Genomic DNA, 19070 nt, shown 5'->3' with positions numbered 1-19070 from the left:
GCCATCAGCAAGATAAAAGGGGTAATAGGGACTTTGGGCAACAATGAACACTGTATGTCTGGGTGTAGTTCACGGAAAGCTACTAACCACGCAGTGAGAAACGGAGTGTGTTGATTGAATCAGAGTGGAAAAACACTAACAGGAAGGGACTAAAAGGGAAACTGAAGTAGCCTTTGGAAAGAGACCTTAGAAAGAAGAAGGAAAGTGGCGAGGACAGAAACCCAGTCCGGTAGCCCACTTTGCCCCCATTTCTCTCTTTCTCACACTACAAACTTTCAGGCGGATTTCACGCTTACACGAGGTTTCACCAGCCACACACACGGATATACTATATTTGCATTAAATTAGTCACATTACTATGTGCTTTTTGTCCCTCCAGAAATCATTTTTCTACCTCCCTTGCCTTCCTTCGCTTTGTTTAAAGTTTATTACTCCTTCCTTGCCTCAGAATATTTTTGTCATCTCAGGAAGTTCCCTCATACCCCTTTGTCCTACCCCTAGAGGCAATCCACTATCCCAATTTCTATTATTATAGATGAGTTTTGTCAATTCCTGAACTTCACGTAAATGGACTCACACTATATGTACTCTTTCTTGGACTAGCTTCTTTTGCTTGACCCTTTTCAAGATTCTTCCATTTCTTCCACGAGGCTCTTCCAATAAACTGCATTTATTAGCAATGTGTTCCTGTTTTTAAAAGTAGTATTCCATTACATAAATAAACCACAGTTTGTTCATCCATTCTCCTAATGATGACCTCAGGACCTCCATCTGGCTAAGACACACATCAGCACATTTAGGTTGTTTCCATGGTGTGGTTATTGAATAAAGCCATGAACATTTTTGTACAAGATTCTTGTGGTCATACGCATTCAATTCTCTTGGGTAGGTGTAGGTGTATACGTGTACAGAATTTAAGAGACATTAATGCTTATCAATTAATGCTCCCACAAAACATTAAAGCATATAATTAAATTAATAGTCATTTAAATTTAGCATTTTTAATGCTCTTTATTCTTTCATGTATCTCCAAACATTCATCTAGGATAATATTCCTTCTGCTTGAGAATTAGTGCCCCTCTGCTGGACTAACTTTCTTGGTTTTGGTTTGTATAAATAAGTCTTTATTTCACCTTTGTTTTTGATAAGATTTTCTCTGGATATGGAATTCTAGATTGGAAGGTTTTTTTCCCCAGCACATTGATAATATTACTTTACTGTCTATGGCTTCCCTTTCTGCTATGAAAAAAAAATTGTAAATCAAATGGTTGCTCCTCGAAGGGAATCAATCCTCTTTTTTCTATTTAAAGATTTAATATTTGATTTAATTTCCTGCAGTTTCACTCTAGTGGGTCCAGATATGGATTTTTTTTTAAACCTTACTTGAGATCTGTTGAACTTGAAGCTGTGGCTTGATGTATTTTTTAAAGTTTCTCAGCCAGTTATCTCTTCAATATTGCTTCTGCCCAACTATGCTCTCCTTCCCGGGAGAATAAGTGTCAGATTCTCACAGTATCCTCTACTCTCTAGCCCTCTCTTTTATGATTTTCATTCCTTTCTATCCATGCTTTATTCTGGGCAGTTTCTTCTCTTTTCTTCCAATTCATTACTCACTCCCCAGTTGAATCTAACGGTGTTAAACCCATCAATTGGTTATTAATTTTTGTTTTTGAGTATATTTTGGTCTGGATTTTCCACTTAGTTCTGGTTCAACCTACTCCTAGCTCTTCCCTAGGAGTGCAGCCTTTCAGGATCCTAACCCAAAACAGGAAGGTGGTTTACCAAGGTTTTAACCTTTGGGGACATTTGGACTCAAATTCTGGACTCACTTGCTCCACACAGCCTGTTTTCTGCCATCAATTCTGGACCAGCTAATGACCCTAAGGGAAAAGCAGTCCAACTGCCGGTCTCACCTCTCTGCTTTCCTGTCCTTTCATGCTCTCACACCAGTAATTCCTCACTGTGATATAGTGAGTCATAAGAAATATATATATGGGCATTCATATGACCAGATATCTACTTTCCAGGTATATTTTTTTGTCTTCATCCACAGTTCCTGAAAACACTGTACAGTCTTAAAGGTAAAATGGGTGTCTTATTGTGCTAATGAGAGACTTTTGGACGCTCACCCATGGGCAGGGGTTGGAGGCTGAAATCAGCCAATGGACAATAATTTAGTCAATCATGACTATTCCGTGAAGCCCTCACAAAAACCCCTGAGTAGTGCTTATTGCCCTCTGCTCACTTGGATCCTGCTTCTCAGTGAGGGAGAGCTTTTATGCTTTTTGAACCAGAACGCCTCCATGTGCCACCGAGCCAGGCCCCAAGCTCCACCAGGATAGATGTTCCTTTACTTGGGACCTTGCCTCATGTATCTCTTCCTCTGGCTGTTAACTTGTACCCCTTACAGTAGCCTTTATTAAACTGGTAAACGTAAGTGTTTTCCTGAGTTCTGTGAGCCTAAGGGGTTCTAGCAACGTTATCAAACCTAAGGGGGAGGTCATTGGAACCTCCCATCTGTAGCTTGTTAGTCAAAAGCACAGGTAACTTGTGACTGGCATCTCAACTGGTGGTTGGAGGGCAGTCTTGTAGGATGGAGCCCTCACCCTAGGGAATCTGGTGCTCTCTCTGCGCAGATAGCATCAGAACTGAGTTGAGTTCTTGGACACCCTGTTGGTATTTGAGAATGCTTGGTGTTATGTGTGGGAAGACCCCCTCCCACATACTTACCACACCTTGGAATTGGGTCCTGGAACCTGAGCAGAGTTATACTACTATTACTGCTGTGTATGATGCTATTATTTTTTCTGTATGTGAAAGAACACATTGTACTGTCTTATGAGTTCTTTGATTTGCAAAAGTATTTCCTCCAACATTTTTTTGTTGTCTTCAACTTGCTGATTGGACAGATTATTCAGCACCATTGTGGAAAGAGGAGCTCAATTACTAAATTAGATTTCTAATCCAGTCTTTCTTCTTAACTCCAGCTCCACTATTCCAATGGTCTATTGGACACCTCCTCATTGGTATCTAAGGCACTGCAAACCCAATAAACTAAAATTATCATTCCTCAAAAACGGTTTATTCAGCTTCTCAACAAATGAGTCCATGTTACCCAGACTTCAATTATTTGTATACTGTCTTGCTGAAGTCCAATTATTCTACTTATAAAACATCTCCTTATAGTCAACAATACTGTTATGCATTTAAAAAGTTAAGAGGGTGGATCCCATGTTAAGTGTTCTTAACATACACAGCCATACACAAAAGGACACACGGAAACTTTTGGAGGTAATGGATATGTTTATTACTCTGACATTGTGGTGATGGCTTCACAGGCACATGTGTCGTATGTACAAATGTCCAAGCTCATCAAATTGTATACATTAAATATGTACAAGTTTATTGTATGTCAATTATATCTCAATAAAACTGTTTTTTTAAATCTCCCAATCTGTTATCTATCTTTATAGTCTCTGGAGCCCCTCTTATAAGACAGGCTTATCACACAAAAGCTTGCATGATCTGCCCTCTGCTGCCCTTTCTTCCTTCTCAGTCATTCCTACAGGGACATACACATCACACCCTAGATTAGGATTGCAAACAAACTCCTGCTACAGCCTCCCAGGTGGGTAGGAACTGTGATGAAATAGACTCGTCTCACGGAGGTAATGGATACTTCGTTTCAACAGATCATGGAGGGATGCAGGATCTGTCTATTGCCAACTCTCTGACTTTAAGTCAGAAATCCAAATATTCTTATGCCATCTGCTGCTTTTTAAGTCTGGACAATTAAATATACACACAGACAATGAATGCCAAACAAAACATGCCTGCCATCTGAAGTTGGTCCATGCGCTGTCCTTTGCTCTAGCCCATAAGCATATTCAAAATTTTCTTGAAATTCCAAATACAGGAAACATACTTCAGTATTCTGCTCTTTCTGCACAGAATACCCTTCTCATCTTTCTACTCTTACTGGGTTACTTCTGTTTGCACATTTTCCTGGCCCCAGTGCAGGCAAAAGTAATAGTCCTCATTTGAGCCTCATAAATTTATACATCTCTTTGTTGCAGTGCTTAACCACTTTACATTATGGCTACTTGACCCAAGTAGAGCTCCCAAAGGCACCGACGTGTTTCCGGAGGGCATCTTTATGCTGTCAGCATCTAAGAATCTAGTTGAGGACTAAATCCTCTGGAAATGTTTGAAGCTTGTTGATCTTCCATCCACTCTAGGCTCACGACGAGATTGACGGGGCGGTGCAATGACTCCTGATAACCATTAGAGGGCAAGCTGATTCCACAGCAGTTGGAATCCATCCATAGCTAAAGGACTCAGCGGTCAAGTGCCCCCAAAACCTCTCCCCAATTTACGTCGCCACCGGTCATTTCCAACACCATCTCCCACCGCCACCACATACCCCATTTTCAACAATCCTTAAACAAAATACGCATATTTCGTGAGCGTCCCCGAGGTCACACCTCTTCCCCCTTATCCCCCAGTCACCCACTAGCTCTTCTCCCCGCCTTCCTACAACTATCTGGGAACTGAAGAGCTAACTCCATCCTTCCACTAGATCTTTTGTCTCCGCTAATCCGCTAAATCTGGAATTTGGGGAGAAGGGTGGCTCCTAGATGGACTGGGTCACTGGGACCTTGGGCTCACTCACTTTAACGCTTATTTCAAAAACCCGTCACCCTCCCGCCGCACCCCCGGGCACACACAGCCCCCTCCCAGCCACCCCACCCCCACCCCCACACACACCTTTTCCTGCCACGATCCCAACCCGGCACATCTTTCCCTCTTTCCCAGACCAAACCAGGTAGGAGCGGAGGGAAAAGGTGCGGCGCAAGAGGCCCCTGGCTGCTCCCAAGTAGATCTCTATCTGTCCTCCTTCCATCCCCGCGAGGGAGCCCCTTCTGCGATCCCCGCTTCTCTGAGGGGGAAGGCGTTGGGCAGCCCAGGTGCCGTGAGAGGGTCTACGGGGACCACGCGCGGGCTGCGGGGCGCGCCAATGCCCGCGACTTCGGGGCGGGGAGGAAAGAGTTAAAGATCCAGGACTGGCTCTCCGGTCGCGGGGGCTGGGAGGGGAGCAGCCGGGAGGGAGGGCTCGGAGCTTGGCTCCGGTCCTCCGCAGTCCCCCCCGGACAGCCGGAGACTTGCGCCGGCCGGACGCCCCTCTGGCACACTCCCTGGGACGGCGCTCGCGCACGCATGCAAACACCCACACTCCGCTCTCCCTCCCTCGCGCCCTCTCCCATCCTTCTCCCCGGGCGCCCTCTCACACTCGCCTCTCGCTAACACGCGCGCTCTCACTCCCACCCTGGCCCTCCCCGCCCCGGCGCACCTCTTTGGCGCCCACCTGCTCCGCAGCGCCCTCCGCGCGCCCCTGCGCTCCCGGCCCGGCCCGTCGCAGCTGGTGGGGGCAGCGGGCCCCGGGGTGAGCGCCCCCATCCCGCTCCTCCTCCCTCCCACGGGTCGCGCCCGATGCCCGGGGCTGGCCGCTGAGCCCGAGGGGACCGAGGAGGCCACGGTGGGAGCGCTCGCCCGCCGCGGGGGCCCGCTGAGGCCATGCTGCGCCCCGGGCGCCCCGCAGTCGCTCGCCGGAGCCTGCCTCTGCTTCTGGCGGCGCTGCTGCTGCTCCCGGGCAGCCACGCGGGCAACCTGACGGTGGCCGTGGTTTTGCCGCTGGCCAACACCTCATACCCGTGGGCGTGGGCGCGCGTGGGACCTGCCGTGGAGCTGGCTCTGGCCCGGGTGAAGGCGCGGCCCGACCTGCTGCCCGGCTGGACAGTCCGCACGGTGCTGGGTAGCAGCGAGAACGCGCTGGGCGTGTGCTCCGACACCGCCGCGCCGCTGGCCGCGGTGGACCTCAAGTGGGAGCACGACCCCGCGGTGTTCCTGGGTCCCGGCTGCGTGTACGCCGCCGCGCCGGTGGGGCGCTTCACCGCGCACTGGCGGGTGCCGCTGCTGACCGCGGGCGCGCCGGCGCTGGGCTTCGGGGCCAAGGACGAGTACGCGCTGACCACCCGCGCGGGGCCCAGCCACGCCAAGCTGGGCGACTTCGTGGCGGCGCTGCACCGACGGCTGGGCTGGGAGCGCCGGGCGCTCGTGCTCTACGCCTACCGGCCGGGGGACGACCAGCGCTGCTTCTTCTTAGTGGAGGGGCTGTACATGCGCGTCCGCGACCGCCTCAACATCACGGTGGACCACCTGGAGTTCGCCGAGGGCGACCACGACCACTACACCATGCTGCTGCGCACCGTGCGGCGCAAAGGCCGAGGTGAGAGGCGGGCCCCCGCCCCGGCGCCCGGCCCTGGGCCTGTTCAACCCGGCGTGGGCTCCGGGACTCCCCTCTCCCCGGGCCGGTCGGCCTGCTCCGCGCGGTTCCGCCTTCCCGGCCCAGCCTCCTCGGCCCTTTCCACCGGAGTTTCTCCGTCTCTCTCCATCTCTACCTCCCTCTCTCCCCTCCCCTCTCTTCTCACTTCCCCCACTGCCCCAGCTTCTTCCCACTAGTTCCTCCGCAGTTAACAGGATGGAGAAAATGCCTGCTGCCACCCTGACACCTCGTAGTTCCCCGTGGTGATTCTATCCCGTTTTTTCTCCCCCGTTTTCTGTTTCTTCTCAACAGCCCCCGCCTCCCCCATCTTCTCCTGTTGCTCCCCCAGGCCCTCTGCCCTTCCAGTCCGAGCTCCTGCCGCCCCCCCTTCCCTCTAGACCCCACCTTCCCCACCTGCAGCCCCACTATTCCCACACTCCCTGGCTCCGCTCCTGCCTCCTCACCCTCCCACCCTTGTCCATCTTTCTCCTGCCGCAGGCCTGGACCCAGCCGGCAGCTATCTATGCAGGGTCCCTGAACTTCCTTGCATGCCCAGATTCCCTACCCAAGGAGCTCCCCCTTCCCACTCCTCCACGACCTAGGCTTCTTTCTCTCTGACCCCCCTTTTCTCCCCAGTTATCTACATCTGCAGCTCCCCAGATGCCTTCAGAACACTGATGCTTCTGGCCCTGGAAGCCGGCCTGAGTGGGGAGGACTATGTTTTCTTCCACCTGGACCTCTTTGGGCAAAGCCTGCAAGGTGCACATGGCCTTGCTCCCCGAAGGCCCTGGGAGAGAGGGGACGGCCAGGATGTCAGTGCCCACCAGGCCTTTCAGGTGAGTGTCCACGTTGGAAGCCCAGGCTGGGGGGCTCTGAATGGTGACACAGAGTTTCTGGGCACTGGGTCCCTCAGTGTCTGACAGGATTTCAGAATAGAGGTCCTTGATGATCACAGAGCCTTAGGTAATGAAGGGCAGCAGTTGCGGCGAGGAGCATTAGAGAGTCAGTGGGCTTCAGAGCCAGGAGACTAAAAAGATGAGAGAATGGGATCAACGTGGGGGGACTTTTAAGTCCGGGAGACTAACAGGACTTGAAGAAGCCATCCCATTGGATCTCCTGCTTTAGAGCAGACAGCACCTCACGCAGGACATGGGGTCCAGTTTGACCCTGAGCTACACAGAGATGCCGCTCTGGGAGGCAGGCCTCAGTGTACTAGGAGGGCTGGGTCAGCTCCCAGCTCTCCCCTCTCCACTGACCCCTTCCTCAGGCTGCCAAAATCCTCACATACAAAGAGCCGGACAACCCTGAGTACTTGGAGTTCCTGCAGCAGCTGAAACATGTGGCCCGCGAGCAGTTCAACTTCACCCTAGAGGATGGCCTGGTAGGAGGGGCCCCGAGACCCTCTGGAGTGGACCTCCGGCCCCCCCTCCATGGCCCTCTGCCAATCTCCACCCTGCTGTCAGCAGGGATTCCCTGGTCTCCCCTTCTTTCCCTTCCTGTTGTTCCTGCATCTGTCCTGATGATGGTGAGAGAAATTGACAGGTTTTTCAACCTCTGAAACTCAAGCTCTCATCAGTAAAATGAGGATGACCCCCTTGCTCTATCTGCTTGGCAGGGCTCAGAAGCGGAGACACCTCCCTGCCATATGGGGTGTGCCCTCCCCTCCTCTTCCAAGCGCCCTGTGCCTCCCAATCCACCCCCCACAGCACCCCACTCTGTGCCCTTCAGACCTCCCACCCCAGCCAAGCTCTGCTTGCCCCTGCAGGTGAACACCATCCCTGCGTCCTTCCATGACGGGCTCCTGCTCTATGTCCAGGCAGTGACAGAGACTCTGGCACATGGAGGAGCTGTCACCGACGGGGAGGGCATCACTCAGCGGATGTGGAACCGAAGCTTCCAAGGTCAGGGCCCGGAACTCCTGGCAGCAAAGGGCTGCCTGGGGAGCCCCAAGCAGGAGGCCTTAAGAAACCACAAGCCCTGCAGCTCAGTTGGTCACTTGCCCACACCAGCCTTTCTCTCTCTTTTCTAGAGGAACCTCCAAGCTTCCTTTAGGCCCTTCTTCCCCAACTCCCTAGTTCCATCAAGAAGTCCCCCTAAGTGCTGGTCCCAATCATTCCTGCTGCTGAAATGTCTGCCCATTTTATTATTATTCCATGTATGTGTGTTTGGAGGGCAAGGCAGAGAGGATCAAGAGATGGAGATGAAGTGGGGAGGGGTCCCTGAACTGCCGCTCTCTCAAAACACAGCCATCTCCCCACATGCCCCAGGTGTGACAGGGTACCTTAAGATGGACAGCAATGGAGATCGGGAGACCGACTTCTCCCTCTGGGATATGGATCCTGAGACTGGTGCCTTCAGGGTAAGGTTGTGCCCAAAGACAGTGCCAACTGGCAATGACATCTCGCCTTCCTGCCTCCGGAGCCCCACCTCCCTCCCAGGGCATCTGTCCACCCTGTAGTCACCCTCGTATGCTCGGTCACTTATGGAGAGACCCAACCCCAGTGTGGGGGAGCAACCAGAATGACAGGGACTCGGGCACTACCCCACGTCTGAGGAGGGAACCCCGTGTCTGAGAAGGAAGTACAGCTCTGCCCTCAGGAAATCCTGTGTCTCTTAAGGAGGCAGGACCCCCTCCCAGCACAGACAAGCCGGCTCGGGGCCAAGACGAACGCACATTGTACAGCTCTGTAAGTGCAGTCAGGACAGAAAGGGATGGAGGCCACAGGCACCGAGGTGCAGATCATCTAGGGAAGACTTTCTGGAGAAGGGGGTACACGGATTAGGCCTGGGAATGTGGATAAGAATACTGCTTTTTCCTGTTTTCCATGTGCTTCAACCCAAGGTTAGCAACTCCTGGGGTGTAGGGCTGGGGTTCTATGCAGAGTTTTCTTTATAAAAGCCTTGAGTAGTTTTCTAGTTTTTCCACACTGATAACATGGGGCGTGGTTATGAGGGTGCTCTGTATCCACTCCCAGCGGGGGCTTGGCAAACAGCTGAAGCCCAGATTCAGGCCCTGGAAGCAGAGATGGGGTAGGAGGGAGGCAGGGCTGCTTCACTGCGCAGGGGGCCTCACCCCAGGCCCTACCCGCCCACCACTCTGCCCTCCCACAGGTTGTTCTGAACTACAATGGGACTTCCCAAGAGCTGGTAGCCATGTCAGGACACAAGCTGAACTGGCCCTCGGGTTACCCACCTCCTGACATCCCCAAATGTGGCTTTGACAATGAGAACCCCACGTGCAACCAAGGTGACTGCCTTGCCTGCCAGGCCTCTGTTCCGGTGGTGCTACATCCTTCCCCAACCCGGGGAGTCAGATAGGTGCTCCTCCCACACACAGAGGGTTTTCTGGAGAGACAACTCCTGCCTTTTTCTTCCCTTTGTCCATCATTCTAGTTCACTGATTGACTATCAGAAGGTTCTTCCTCCTGCTGTCTAACCCAAATCTCTCTTGCTGCAATTCGGACTCTCTCCTGCAGACCACTTTTCCACCCTGGAGGTGCTGGCTTTGGTGGGCAGCCTCTCCCTGCTTGGCGTTCTGATCGTCTCCTTCTTCATATACAGGTGAGCCTTGGGGTGAAAGTGGTGAGCGAGGCTGGGAGACCTGGAGGACAAACGGCCGAGGAGGTGGTAGGGACCCAAGGGGAGCGGGGCGGGTGGACAGGCAGCAGCGGAAGGCCAAATGAGAGAGGGGAGAAAACAGACTAAAAGCCTTGGGATTACAGGGGAGAGGAGGAGGAGGAGACAGGGCTGGGAGAGGCCAGGGAGAGGGTCGGGGACTGGAGGAGCAGAGCAGCCGAGGGGACGGCATCGCAGGCCTGTGGGCTGGCCCATCCTTCCTTCCTACTTCTTCAGACCAGACGGGAAGCAATGGCTCAAAACCTGTGGGCCTGGCACAACTAGTTGAGCAGCGTTGCTGCTGGGCACCAGGTGCTGAAGCCCAAGTGCAGGAGAGAGATAAAGGAGCCCCATTCCTGCCTTGTGGGGGGAGGTTGAAATGAAAATGAATAAGTTAATAGAGGGAACAGGAGGGAGAGAAGAAAACCAATGCTGGTTGAGCAGGTACTATGTGCCAGGCACATACAGTATTTCTTTTCTTTTTTTTAAATTATTACTATCTTTTATTAAAGTATCGTTAATATACAATCTTAGGTTGGTTTCAAAAGTACATCACAGTCGTTCAGCAGTCCCTGTGATCATCTTACATTGTGATTGCAAATTATTGTGCCCTTTTATCCCCCTCCCCCCTCTTACCTCCACCCCTATCCCCTCCCCTCCCCCTTGGTAACCACCAGTCCCTTCTCAGTGTCTATGAGTCTACTGCTGTTTTGTTCCCTCTGTTTTGCTTTGTTTTTATAGTCCACAAATAAGTGAAATCATATGCTATTTGTCTTTCTCCACCTGGCTTATTTCACTGAACATAATACCCTCTAGGTCCATCCATGTTGTTGCAAATAGCAGGATTTCTTTTCTTTTTATGGCTGAGGAATATTCCATTGTATATATGTACCACAGCTTCTATATACATTCATCTGTTGATGGACACTTAGGTTGCTTCCATATCTTGGCTACTGTAAATAATGTGGCGGTAAACATAGAGGTGCATATGTCTTTTCAAATCAAGAGTTTTGTTTTCTTTGGGTAAATTCCTAGGAGTGGAATTACTAGTTTCACAGTATTTCTTTTTATTCTTATAACAATGCATTGAAATAAATATCAAGGTTCCCAATTTCCAAATGAGGACATTTAGACGTAAGGACATGAGATTCCAAGAAATGAAGTGACTACCTGCCCTCCCCAGGGAGACAGAATTCCACCCAAGCCTCCTGAGTCTCAGGAGACAGGATGCTACTCCACATCCATCTCTTAGCCCATGTAGTGGTCCCAGGGCCCTGAGGAGGGGTTGCTGAACACTCCCACCTGGGTCAGGGGCTGAGAAAGGGGCTCAAATTCAGGTTTCATGTCCCAGGAAGATGCAGCTGGAGAAGGAACTGGCCTCAGAGCTGTGGCGGGTGCGTTGGGAGGATGTTCAGCCCAGTAGCCTTGAGAGGCACCTCCGGAGCGCAGGCAGCCGGCTGACCCTGAGTGGGGTAAGTGCCCTGGCTCTGGGGGATATTGGGGAGAGCTGGGTACAGGCCTGGGGCACTGCCTGACATGCAGGGTAGAGATCAGGGTTCTTGTCCCAGCTCTGCCTTCATTTGCTGTGTGATCTTGGGCAAATCACATTCCCTCTCTGAGACTACCCCAGATAATGATTACATTCAGAGCCTCCTTCACAGGGGTCTTTCAAAGGTCAGAGAGAGTATGCGTGAAAATTACATTTAAAAAAATAAATGAAAGGTTCTCATGATGTTAAATGAGAAGCAGGATGACCCGCAGATAAGGCGGGGCAGTGAGGACCAGAGCTCAGGCAACCAGGATGGAGGACTGGGCCCAGGGTGGGGCCCCTGGGCGGACCATCCCTCCTGCTCTCCACCCCTTCAGAGAGGCTCCAATTACGGCTCCCTGCTCACCACCGAGGGCCAGTTCCAAGTCTTTGCCAAGACAGCATATTATAAGGTGTGTCTGGGGAAAGACCACTGGTCCTTGGGACCAGGGAGGGTCCCAGGGGCAGGGATGGGCTGTTGGGAGCAGCCGGAGTTCTCATCCTCACAGTGACGTCTCCATTCCTTGCCCAGGGCAACCTCGTGGCTGTAAAACGGGTGAATCGCAAACGCATTGAGCTGACTCGAAAAGTCCTCTTTGAACTGAAGCATGTAATGTGGGGGAGTGAAGCAGCAGCCTGGGGAAGAGTCCCAGGGGCATGGGGGTGCTGGCCAAGAGAACTGGTTATGGAGGGCAGTGGGGCATGCTAGGAAAGGGTGGGAAGGGCCCCTGCCCCCACTGTGGGTGGCAGTGGGGGATCACGGCAGGGTGACGGCATTGCCAGAGATGTCTTGGAGGCAGGTTCCTGAGGAGCCACACCTGATGCCCCTTGGGGTGGAGGGCTTAGGATGCAGTGAGAGTAGAGAGCAGATTCCGGGGGTGGGTGGGTCTTTAGAACATGGGCGGGAATCCCCAGGGAAGTTACTAGAATGTCTGCAGAGAATGAATAGGCAGTTAAGAAGACTGAGGGGTCCCTGAGGGTGGGGGCAACTTGGTGAGGTTGGAGGATGAAGGGTGAAGGGTGGAGTACCTGTCCGGCTGCTAACGCTGGCTGCCCCCTGCAGATGCGGGATGTGCAGAATGAACACCTGACGAGATTTGTGGGTGCCTGCACCGACCCCCCCAACATCTGTATCCTCACGGAGTACTGTCCTCGTGGGAGCCTGCAGGTGAGGGGACAGGGGGGTGTCAGGACACCTGAGTCTAGCCCTGCCTCTGCCCCTCCTGACCAGTTATCCCAGGCAAGCCTGTCCTCTTTTACTTGCCCCAATTGTAAAGCAGGAGTGGGGGGAGGCTGGTGGTACTAGAATGAACCCCAAGCGTGTCCTGTTCTGCCAGTACACGTGAGGGGGTCCCCTACACTCCTCCTCTGGGGGAGCCTTCGGGGTAGGGAGCTGACTCTCACTGCCCCGACAGGACATTCTGGAGAACGAGAGCATCACCTTGGACTGGATGTTCCGGTATTCTCTCACCAATGACATCGTCAAGGTCAGCCCAGAAGGGCCCCCCGGAAGCACAGGGGAGGGGCTGGACACGCTTCTCCCCTGGCCAGCATTGTAGGCCCTACTCATACCCAGACCCCCTCCTCCCCGAATTTCCCAGGGTATGGTGTTCCTGCACAATGGGGCCATTTGCTCCCACGGCAACCTCAAATCATCCAACTGCGTAGTAGATGGGCGATTTGTACTCAAGATCACGGACTATGGGCTGGAGAGCTTCAGGGACCCAGAGCCAGAGCAAGGCTACACCCTCTACGCCAGTGAGCCCCAACTTTGACTCTCACACTGCCCCCAGCAGGTGGACTGACGCCTGGTCTCTGCTGGGCTTGGGCTCCCCTTTCCTGATTCTGGGTACAGTTCAGTCCCCTGAGTAGGGGGAGTCTGAGGAAGTGGTGTCAAGACCGCCTCCAGCTCTCGCACTTGGTGTGGTGTCTCCAGATCAGTCCCAGTTGCCTCCTCAAAGACCTTGTTTCCCCTCACCCCTTGGCTTTGGGCCTTTCACTGTGTAACTCCTGACTTCTGACCCACAGAAAAGTTATGGACAGCCCCTGAACTGCTGCGAATGGCCTCGCCCCCTGCCCAGGGCTCCCAGGCTGGCGATGTGTACAGCTTTGGGGTCATCCTTCAGGAGATTGCCCTGAGGAGTGGTGTCTTCCATGTGGAAGGTTTGGACCTCAGCCCCAAAGGTGAGAGGACCATACTAGCCCCATCACAGTCCCATCACAGTCTCAACTAACCCCAGCCCCAGAGAGAGGGACCCCTGGGAACACCATCACACCATCCTCTGCTCCATTGCTGCCAGTGACCCTGACACATGACTGGTCCAGTTCCCTGTTGGTCTCCCTGCCCACACCCTAGTCCTGGACTTCCCGCCCTAACTTTCACCAGGCCCTCGGCTGGCCCTGCCCCTCAGCCCCTCTCCGTGTCTCCCCCCACTGCACAGAAATCATTGAGCGTGTGACTCGGGGTGAGCAGCCCCCCTTCCGGCCCTCCCTGGCTCTGCAGAGTCACCTGGAGGAACTGGGGCAGCTGATGCAGCGGTGCTGGGCCGAGGACCCACAGGAGCGGCCGCCCTTCCAGCAGATCCGCCTGATGCTGCGCAAATTTAACAGGTCTCTGGAGTGCATCCCCCAGCCTCCCCTGACCCCCAGTAGCCACCACCAGCAGTGCCAAAGGGAGCCCACTCATGGCCCCCCATACATGGCCTCATCTAGCCTACCCCAGCCTCCCAGTCCCCTCTGTGGATACTGGATGACCCAGCTGCCCCCACCGCCCCCTACTCTCATTCCCCCTCGCCCACCAACACCGCCAGCCACCTCACATCCTTCCTGTGGTGGACTCCCAGCCGAGCCCTTCAATCTCCCTGTCCCAGTGTACCCCACTGGGGCCCAGTTCCTCCAGACACACCCCTCTGCCAGCCTCTATACCCTCACTCTTTTTCAATCGATCCCTGCCCCCTTATGCCTTCTGTCCTCCATTTAACTCAAGTTCAACAGAGATGAACAAAATAGCCAATATGTCTGAAGCTTCAGACTCAACCCTGGGGACTCAGAACTGAACTTGCCTCCTACCCTTTTCTCCGCTGCTCCCATCCTGCTGTGCCCCCAACCCTGGTTCTCTCCAGGGACCCCACTGCAGTTGGGAGTGTGTGCTGACGTTAGCCTGGGGAGGGTGAGTGCCCGGGGGGGCCTTTTGGGGCCAGTGTGTGGCTCCTCGCTCACCCCTGCCCCACACCTGCTGCTTCAGGGAGAACAGCAGCAACATCTTGGACAACCTCCTGTCGCGCATGGAGCAGTACGCCAACAACCTGGAGGAGCTGGTGGAGGAGCGGACCCAGGCCTACTTGGAGGAGAAGCGCAAGGCAGAGGCCCTACTCTACCAGATTCTGCCTCAGTGAGTGCCTGTGTCTGGTGACCCCCTGCCACCTCTGTCCTGGCCCCACCTCACCGTCTGATCCTGCACCTGTCCCTGACCCCCAGCTCAGTGGCTGAGCAGCTGAAGCGTGGGGAGACAGTCCAGGCTGAAGCCTTTGACAGCGTTACTATCTACTTCAGTGACATTGTGGGTTTCACAGCCCTGTCAGCGGAGAGCACGCCCATGCAGGTAGGTCAGGGCACAGCCACAGGGGACAGGCAGGTGTGCCTGGCTTGGCCTCTGAATCCCATCAGGCCTGCCTTCTGGCTCTGCTTGTCCCACCTAGGCCCAGGTGGGGTTCTTACTCCCTGCCCCTCTTGGCTTCTCTTCCCTTCCAGGTGGTGACCCTGCTCAATGACCTGTACACTTGCTTTGATGCCGTCATAGACAACTTTGATGTGTACAAGGTAAAGGTGGGGGTAGGGATGGGAAGGGACAGACGGTGGTGGACAGGGTCAGAGAAAGATGAAGGTCAGAATGACAGTTTTAAGAGAAACCAAAGGACATGGGCAAGAGGGGGGTGAGGCTGGCAGATTGCTTGAGAAGGCGGCAGTACAGAATGACAGACGGTGCACACGGTGTGGGGGACTTACACAGGGTAGCAAAAGTGCCAGCCCTCATGTCCTGCACCCTCTTACTGCTCTCACAGGTGGAGACCATCGGCGATGCCTACATGGTGGTGTCGGGGCTCCCGGTGCGGAACGGGCGGCTACATGCCCGCGAGGTGGCCCGCATGGCCCTGGCGCTCCTGGACGCCGTGCGCTCCTTCCGCATCCGCCACAGGCCCCAGGAGCAGCTGCGCTTGCGCATCGGCATCCACACCGGTAAGGCGGAGGGGGAGCCCAGAGGCTGCACTGCGGGAGGGAAGCAGGTCTCTAGGCCCAGCTCGTCCCCAACAGCTTGATAACCGTGGAGCACAGACACACGCGCATCTCTGGGTCCCTACCTGCCCGCAGTCCCATCCCCTGCCTTTCCTGGAGGTCTTAGCCCCGCTCCAGGACCAACATCCTTTCCTCCCACCTCCCTCCCTTAACACCCCTCCACCCCTCGGTAATGGGCTTCCCCTTCCTCCAGGCCCCGTGTGTGCCGGTGTGGTAGGACTGAAGATGCCCCGTTACTGTCTCTTTGGGGATACAGTCAACACGGCCTCTAGAATGGAGTCCAACGGGGAAGGTATGGTGGCCTAGATGAGGTGCGGGAGGGCAGGGTGGCTGTGCCCGTCCAATGCCTCTTCCGGCTCCAGGCTCTTCTCCTGGCCCCCTTCTAATGAGGCTTCAACCTGGGCAGCCCTTTACATTTTACCTTGAATCTGATCAGAGACTCAGGTCCCTGCTACGCCTCTTGCCAAATGATTAAAAAGTCTTTCCTGCCAATTTTCAACAGTTCCCAGTAGGAAACCCACCTCTAGGCACCCTCTGCTCCCTCTTGGGTGTGGTAAAGAGGGGCTTCAGAGCAGCCCATTGGGATGTGAATCTCAGCACCACCACCGACCAGCTGTGTGTGAACTGGCTGCACTTTCCTGAGCCCCGCTTTTTCTTATCTGTAAAATGAGAATAAAGTACCTACCTCAGAAGGGTTATGTGAGGAAGTCATATAACATGACCAGCCCCTAATTATTCAATTTTGCTAAGCCTCAGCTGTTTATCTGTAAAATGATGGCTTTAAATTCATAAAGTATTTAAACAGAACCTGGCATGTAGGAAGCACTATATATAGGAAGCACTTTTTTACAGGATTGTAAAAAACCCAGCGCAATGTCTGGCACACAGTAGGTACCATCTAATGAGTGCTTCCTTCTACCTTGTCCCTTGGACTTGCTTCCTTCCTGCTCATCTTCTATCCTTCTATCCTTCTATCCTAAGTCAACAGTTAATTCAGTGGACATTTAGTGAATGAGGCCTGGGGGGTACTGAGATGCCCAGATCCACAGTTAGCTGGGGAGTCCACGTGGACCTCATCCAAGCCTCCTGGTGACAGACAGGCTATTTGGGAGCCCAGAGGGGACCTGGTTCATTCCCTGGACACTTGTGTTTGGGGATGTTAGGGTAGGAGAAAGCCTCTCACTGAGGTCCAGTCCTCAAGGAACATATTCTTAGAAATGGTTCAACAACGTAATAAAGCCACTGTGATGCAGACCCCAGAGTTCAGAGAAAAGTCAAAGAAGGGGTGCAGGGAATACCCGGTCAGGAGCCAGGAGGCGTGTGTTTGACCTCAGCTGTTGTGGCAGATCTCCCCAGGCGTCAGTTCCCTCAGCCCTAAGATGACGGTGATGTGTTATTAATAGTGATAGCAACTGCTTACATAGGGCTTCCTGTGTGCCAGGGTCTGTTTAAATACTTAATGAATTTAAATTTAGTCTCACAACAAGGCTTTGAGCATCACGATCAGCATTTTACAGACTAGGACCATGAGGCACAGAGAGTTTATATTACTTCCCCAAGCAAGTGTCCAAGCTGGGGTTCATACTAGGCAGAAAAGGATCTGAGCTCCTAACCATGCCACATACTGTCTGCCCAGTGCCTGGCAACTCTCCACAGTGCTGTCCAATAGAACTTTCTGCACTGATGACAATGCTGTATAATCCGTACTGTTCAATATGGTAGCTTCTGTCTCGGGGCAATTGAGCGCTTAAAATGTGGTCATGCAACTGAAGCACTGAATTTTTAACTGTATTTAGTTTCAATTAAATAGCCACGGGGGATTAGTGGCTACCATGTTGGACCACGCAGCTCTCGAGTTCTAGGGGAGGGGCCAGTATGGTCCGACACCATTTGGCAGGGGTAGGACTCTGTATGAGGAGGCTTCCCAGGCCAAAAGGAGGGAGGGAGGGAGAGCATCTGTCCACCCCCGCAGTCCCTAATCTTCCCTGCTCCCGTTTCTTGCATCCCCATCTTCCTTTTTTCTCTCTCATCCTACCCAGCCCTGAAGATCCATTTGTCTTCTGAGACCAAGGCTGTCCTGGAGGAGTTTGGTGGTTTTGAGCTGGAGCTTCGAGGAGATGTAGAAATGAAGGTAGAGAAGGAAGCCCCAGCTGTCACCACCCTTTGGGGTCCCAGAACAGGTCACCCTCCCCCAGGCCTCTTCTGAAGCAGCCAACCCACACCGTCATTCACCATTCGGCCTCTCATCTGATTTGGTAAGGGGGTGGGCATGCCACTCGTCACCCCAAACTCCTCCTCTTCTTTCCTCTAGGGCAAAGGCAAAGTTCGAACCTATTGGCTCTTGGGTGAGCGGGGGAATAACACCCGAGGCTGACCTGCCTCCCCTCCCGGCCTGCCACATCTCCCTGCCCTATGCCGGAGTTGCCCAGAGGTGCCAGGCCTCAGCCTCACCCAGAGCAGCACTACCGCTGCCCAAAGACTGGGGAAGTGGTTTGAACAGCTCAGGTGTGCTGACCTCTGCGGAGACACCAGATACTACCTCCGAAAGAGACCTGGTGTGGAGGAGAATTCGGAGCTCGCGGGCCTGGACCAAAGCAGTCATGACCAGTGGCACACATGTGGGCACTGCACCCGCTCTGCACCTGGACTCAGGCCAGGCTGGGGTGTGGACTCCTGGATCCTCCGGCCCCTCCCTTTGTCCTCCTTTGTCAACCTTGCTACACTGTGACCTTGGAGGGAATAGGAAAAGGGACTCTAGGTGAATCTTGGGGGTTGAGGGAGTCCACAAAGGGCCAGCCCCCATGGGCCACAAGCGCCACCCCCACCCTCAGCCCTGGGCCCCATCACCACCGTTGGATACAGTGTACAGGAGGGTGGGGTGGCACAGAGGGGCTGCCAGCCTGTATCCCTTGCTTCTCCTGTGAGCAGAGACCATTAAAATCTTCATTCCAGTGACAGTGTCTCTTCTTGAGGAAGAGAGGGCTGACAGAAAACACAGCCGTGTTCTCCACCCTGTACTTCAAGTAAGACGTGTGTCTCAAGCTGGGAATGTATGCAGAATCTGACAAAGGCTGCCCTTCTCTCTTCCACTGAGGAGCCTGTGCAGCAACCTCTGGATGACCCAGTAGTTCTGACACTTTTGGTCTCAGGGCCTGTTTACATCCGTAATAATTACTGAGGGGCTCGAGAGCTTTTGTTTATGCGGGTTATATCTGTTGATATATACCATATTAGAAATTTTTTTAAGTCCTTATTAACTCCCTTAAAATAACTATAATAAACCCATTATATGTTAATGATTTTTACTGCTTT

General features: G+C 53.4%; 1 protein-coding gene across 1 annotated transcript; it reads left to right on the top strand.

Annotated features, from left to right (window-relative positions):
• Positions 1–4785: 4785 nt before the first annotated feature.
• On the top strand, positions 4786–18713 carry NPR1 (natriuretic peptide receptor 1). The gene is made up of 22 exons (XM_017660548.3): positions 4786–6286; positions 6959–7158; positions 7590–7703; positions 8088–8223; positions 8590–8681; positions 9434–9569; positions 9799–9883; positions 11289–11409; positions 11804–11878; positions 11998–12075; positions 12529–12633; positions 12881–12952; positions 13067–13223; positions 13494–13649; positions 13907–14075; positions 14710–14856; positions 14943–15066; positions 15216–15284; positions 15527–15701; positions 15952–16050; positions 17798–17889; positions 18070–18713. Exons 1-22 carry the CDS (start codon positions 5575–5577, stop codon positions 18130–18132), a joined length of 3177 nt encoding a protein of 1058 aa, XP_017516037.3. The 5' UTR covers positions 4786–5574; the 3' UTR covers positions 18133–18713.
• The last annotated feature ends 357 nt before the right edge of the window (positions 18714–19070 follow it).

This window comes from Manis javanica, chromosome 14 (assembly GCF_040802235.1).
Source record: "Manis javanica isolate MJ-LG chromosome 14, MJ_LKY, whole genome shotgun sequence".
In the NCBI taxonomy this organism is placed as follows: domain Eukaryota; kingdom Metazoa; phylum Chordata; class Mammalia; order Pholidota; family Manidae; genus Manis; species Manis javanica.
Note: the sequence above shows the minus strand (reverse complement) of the source record. Positions and strands in the feature narration are given on the sequence as shown.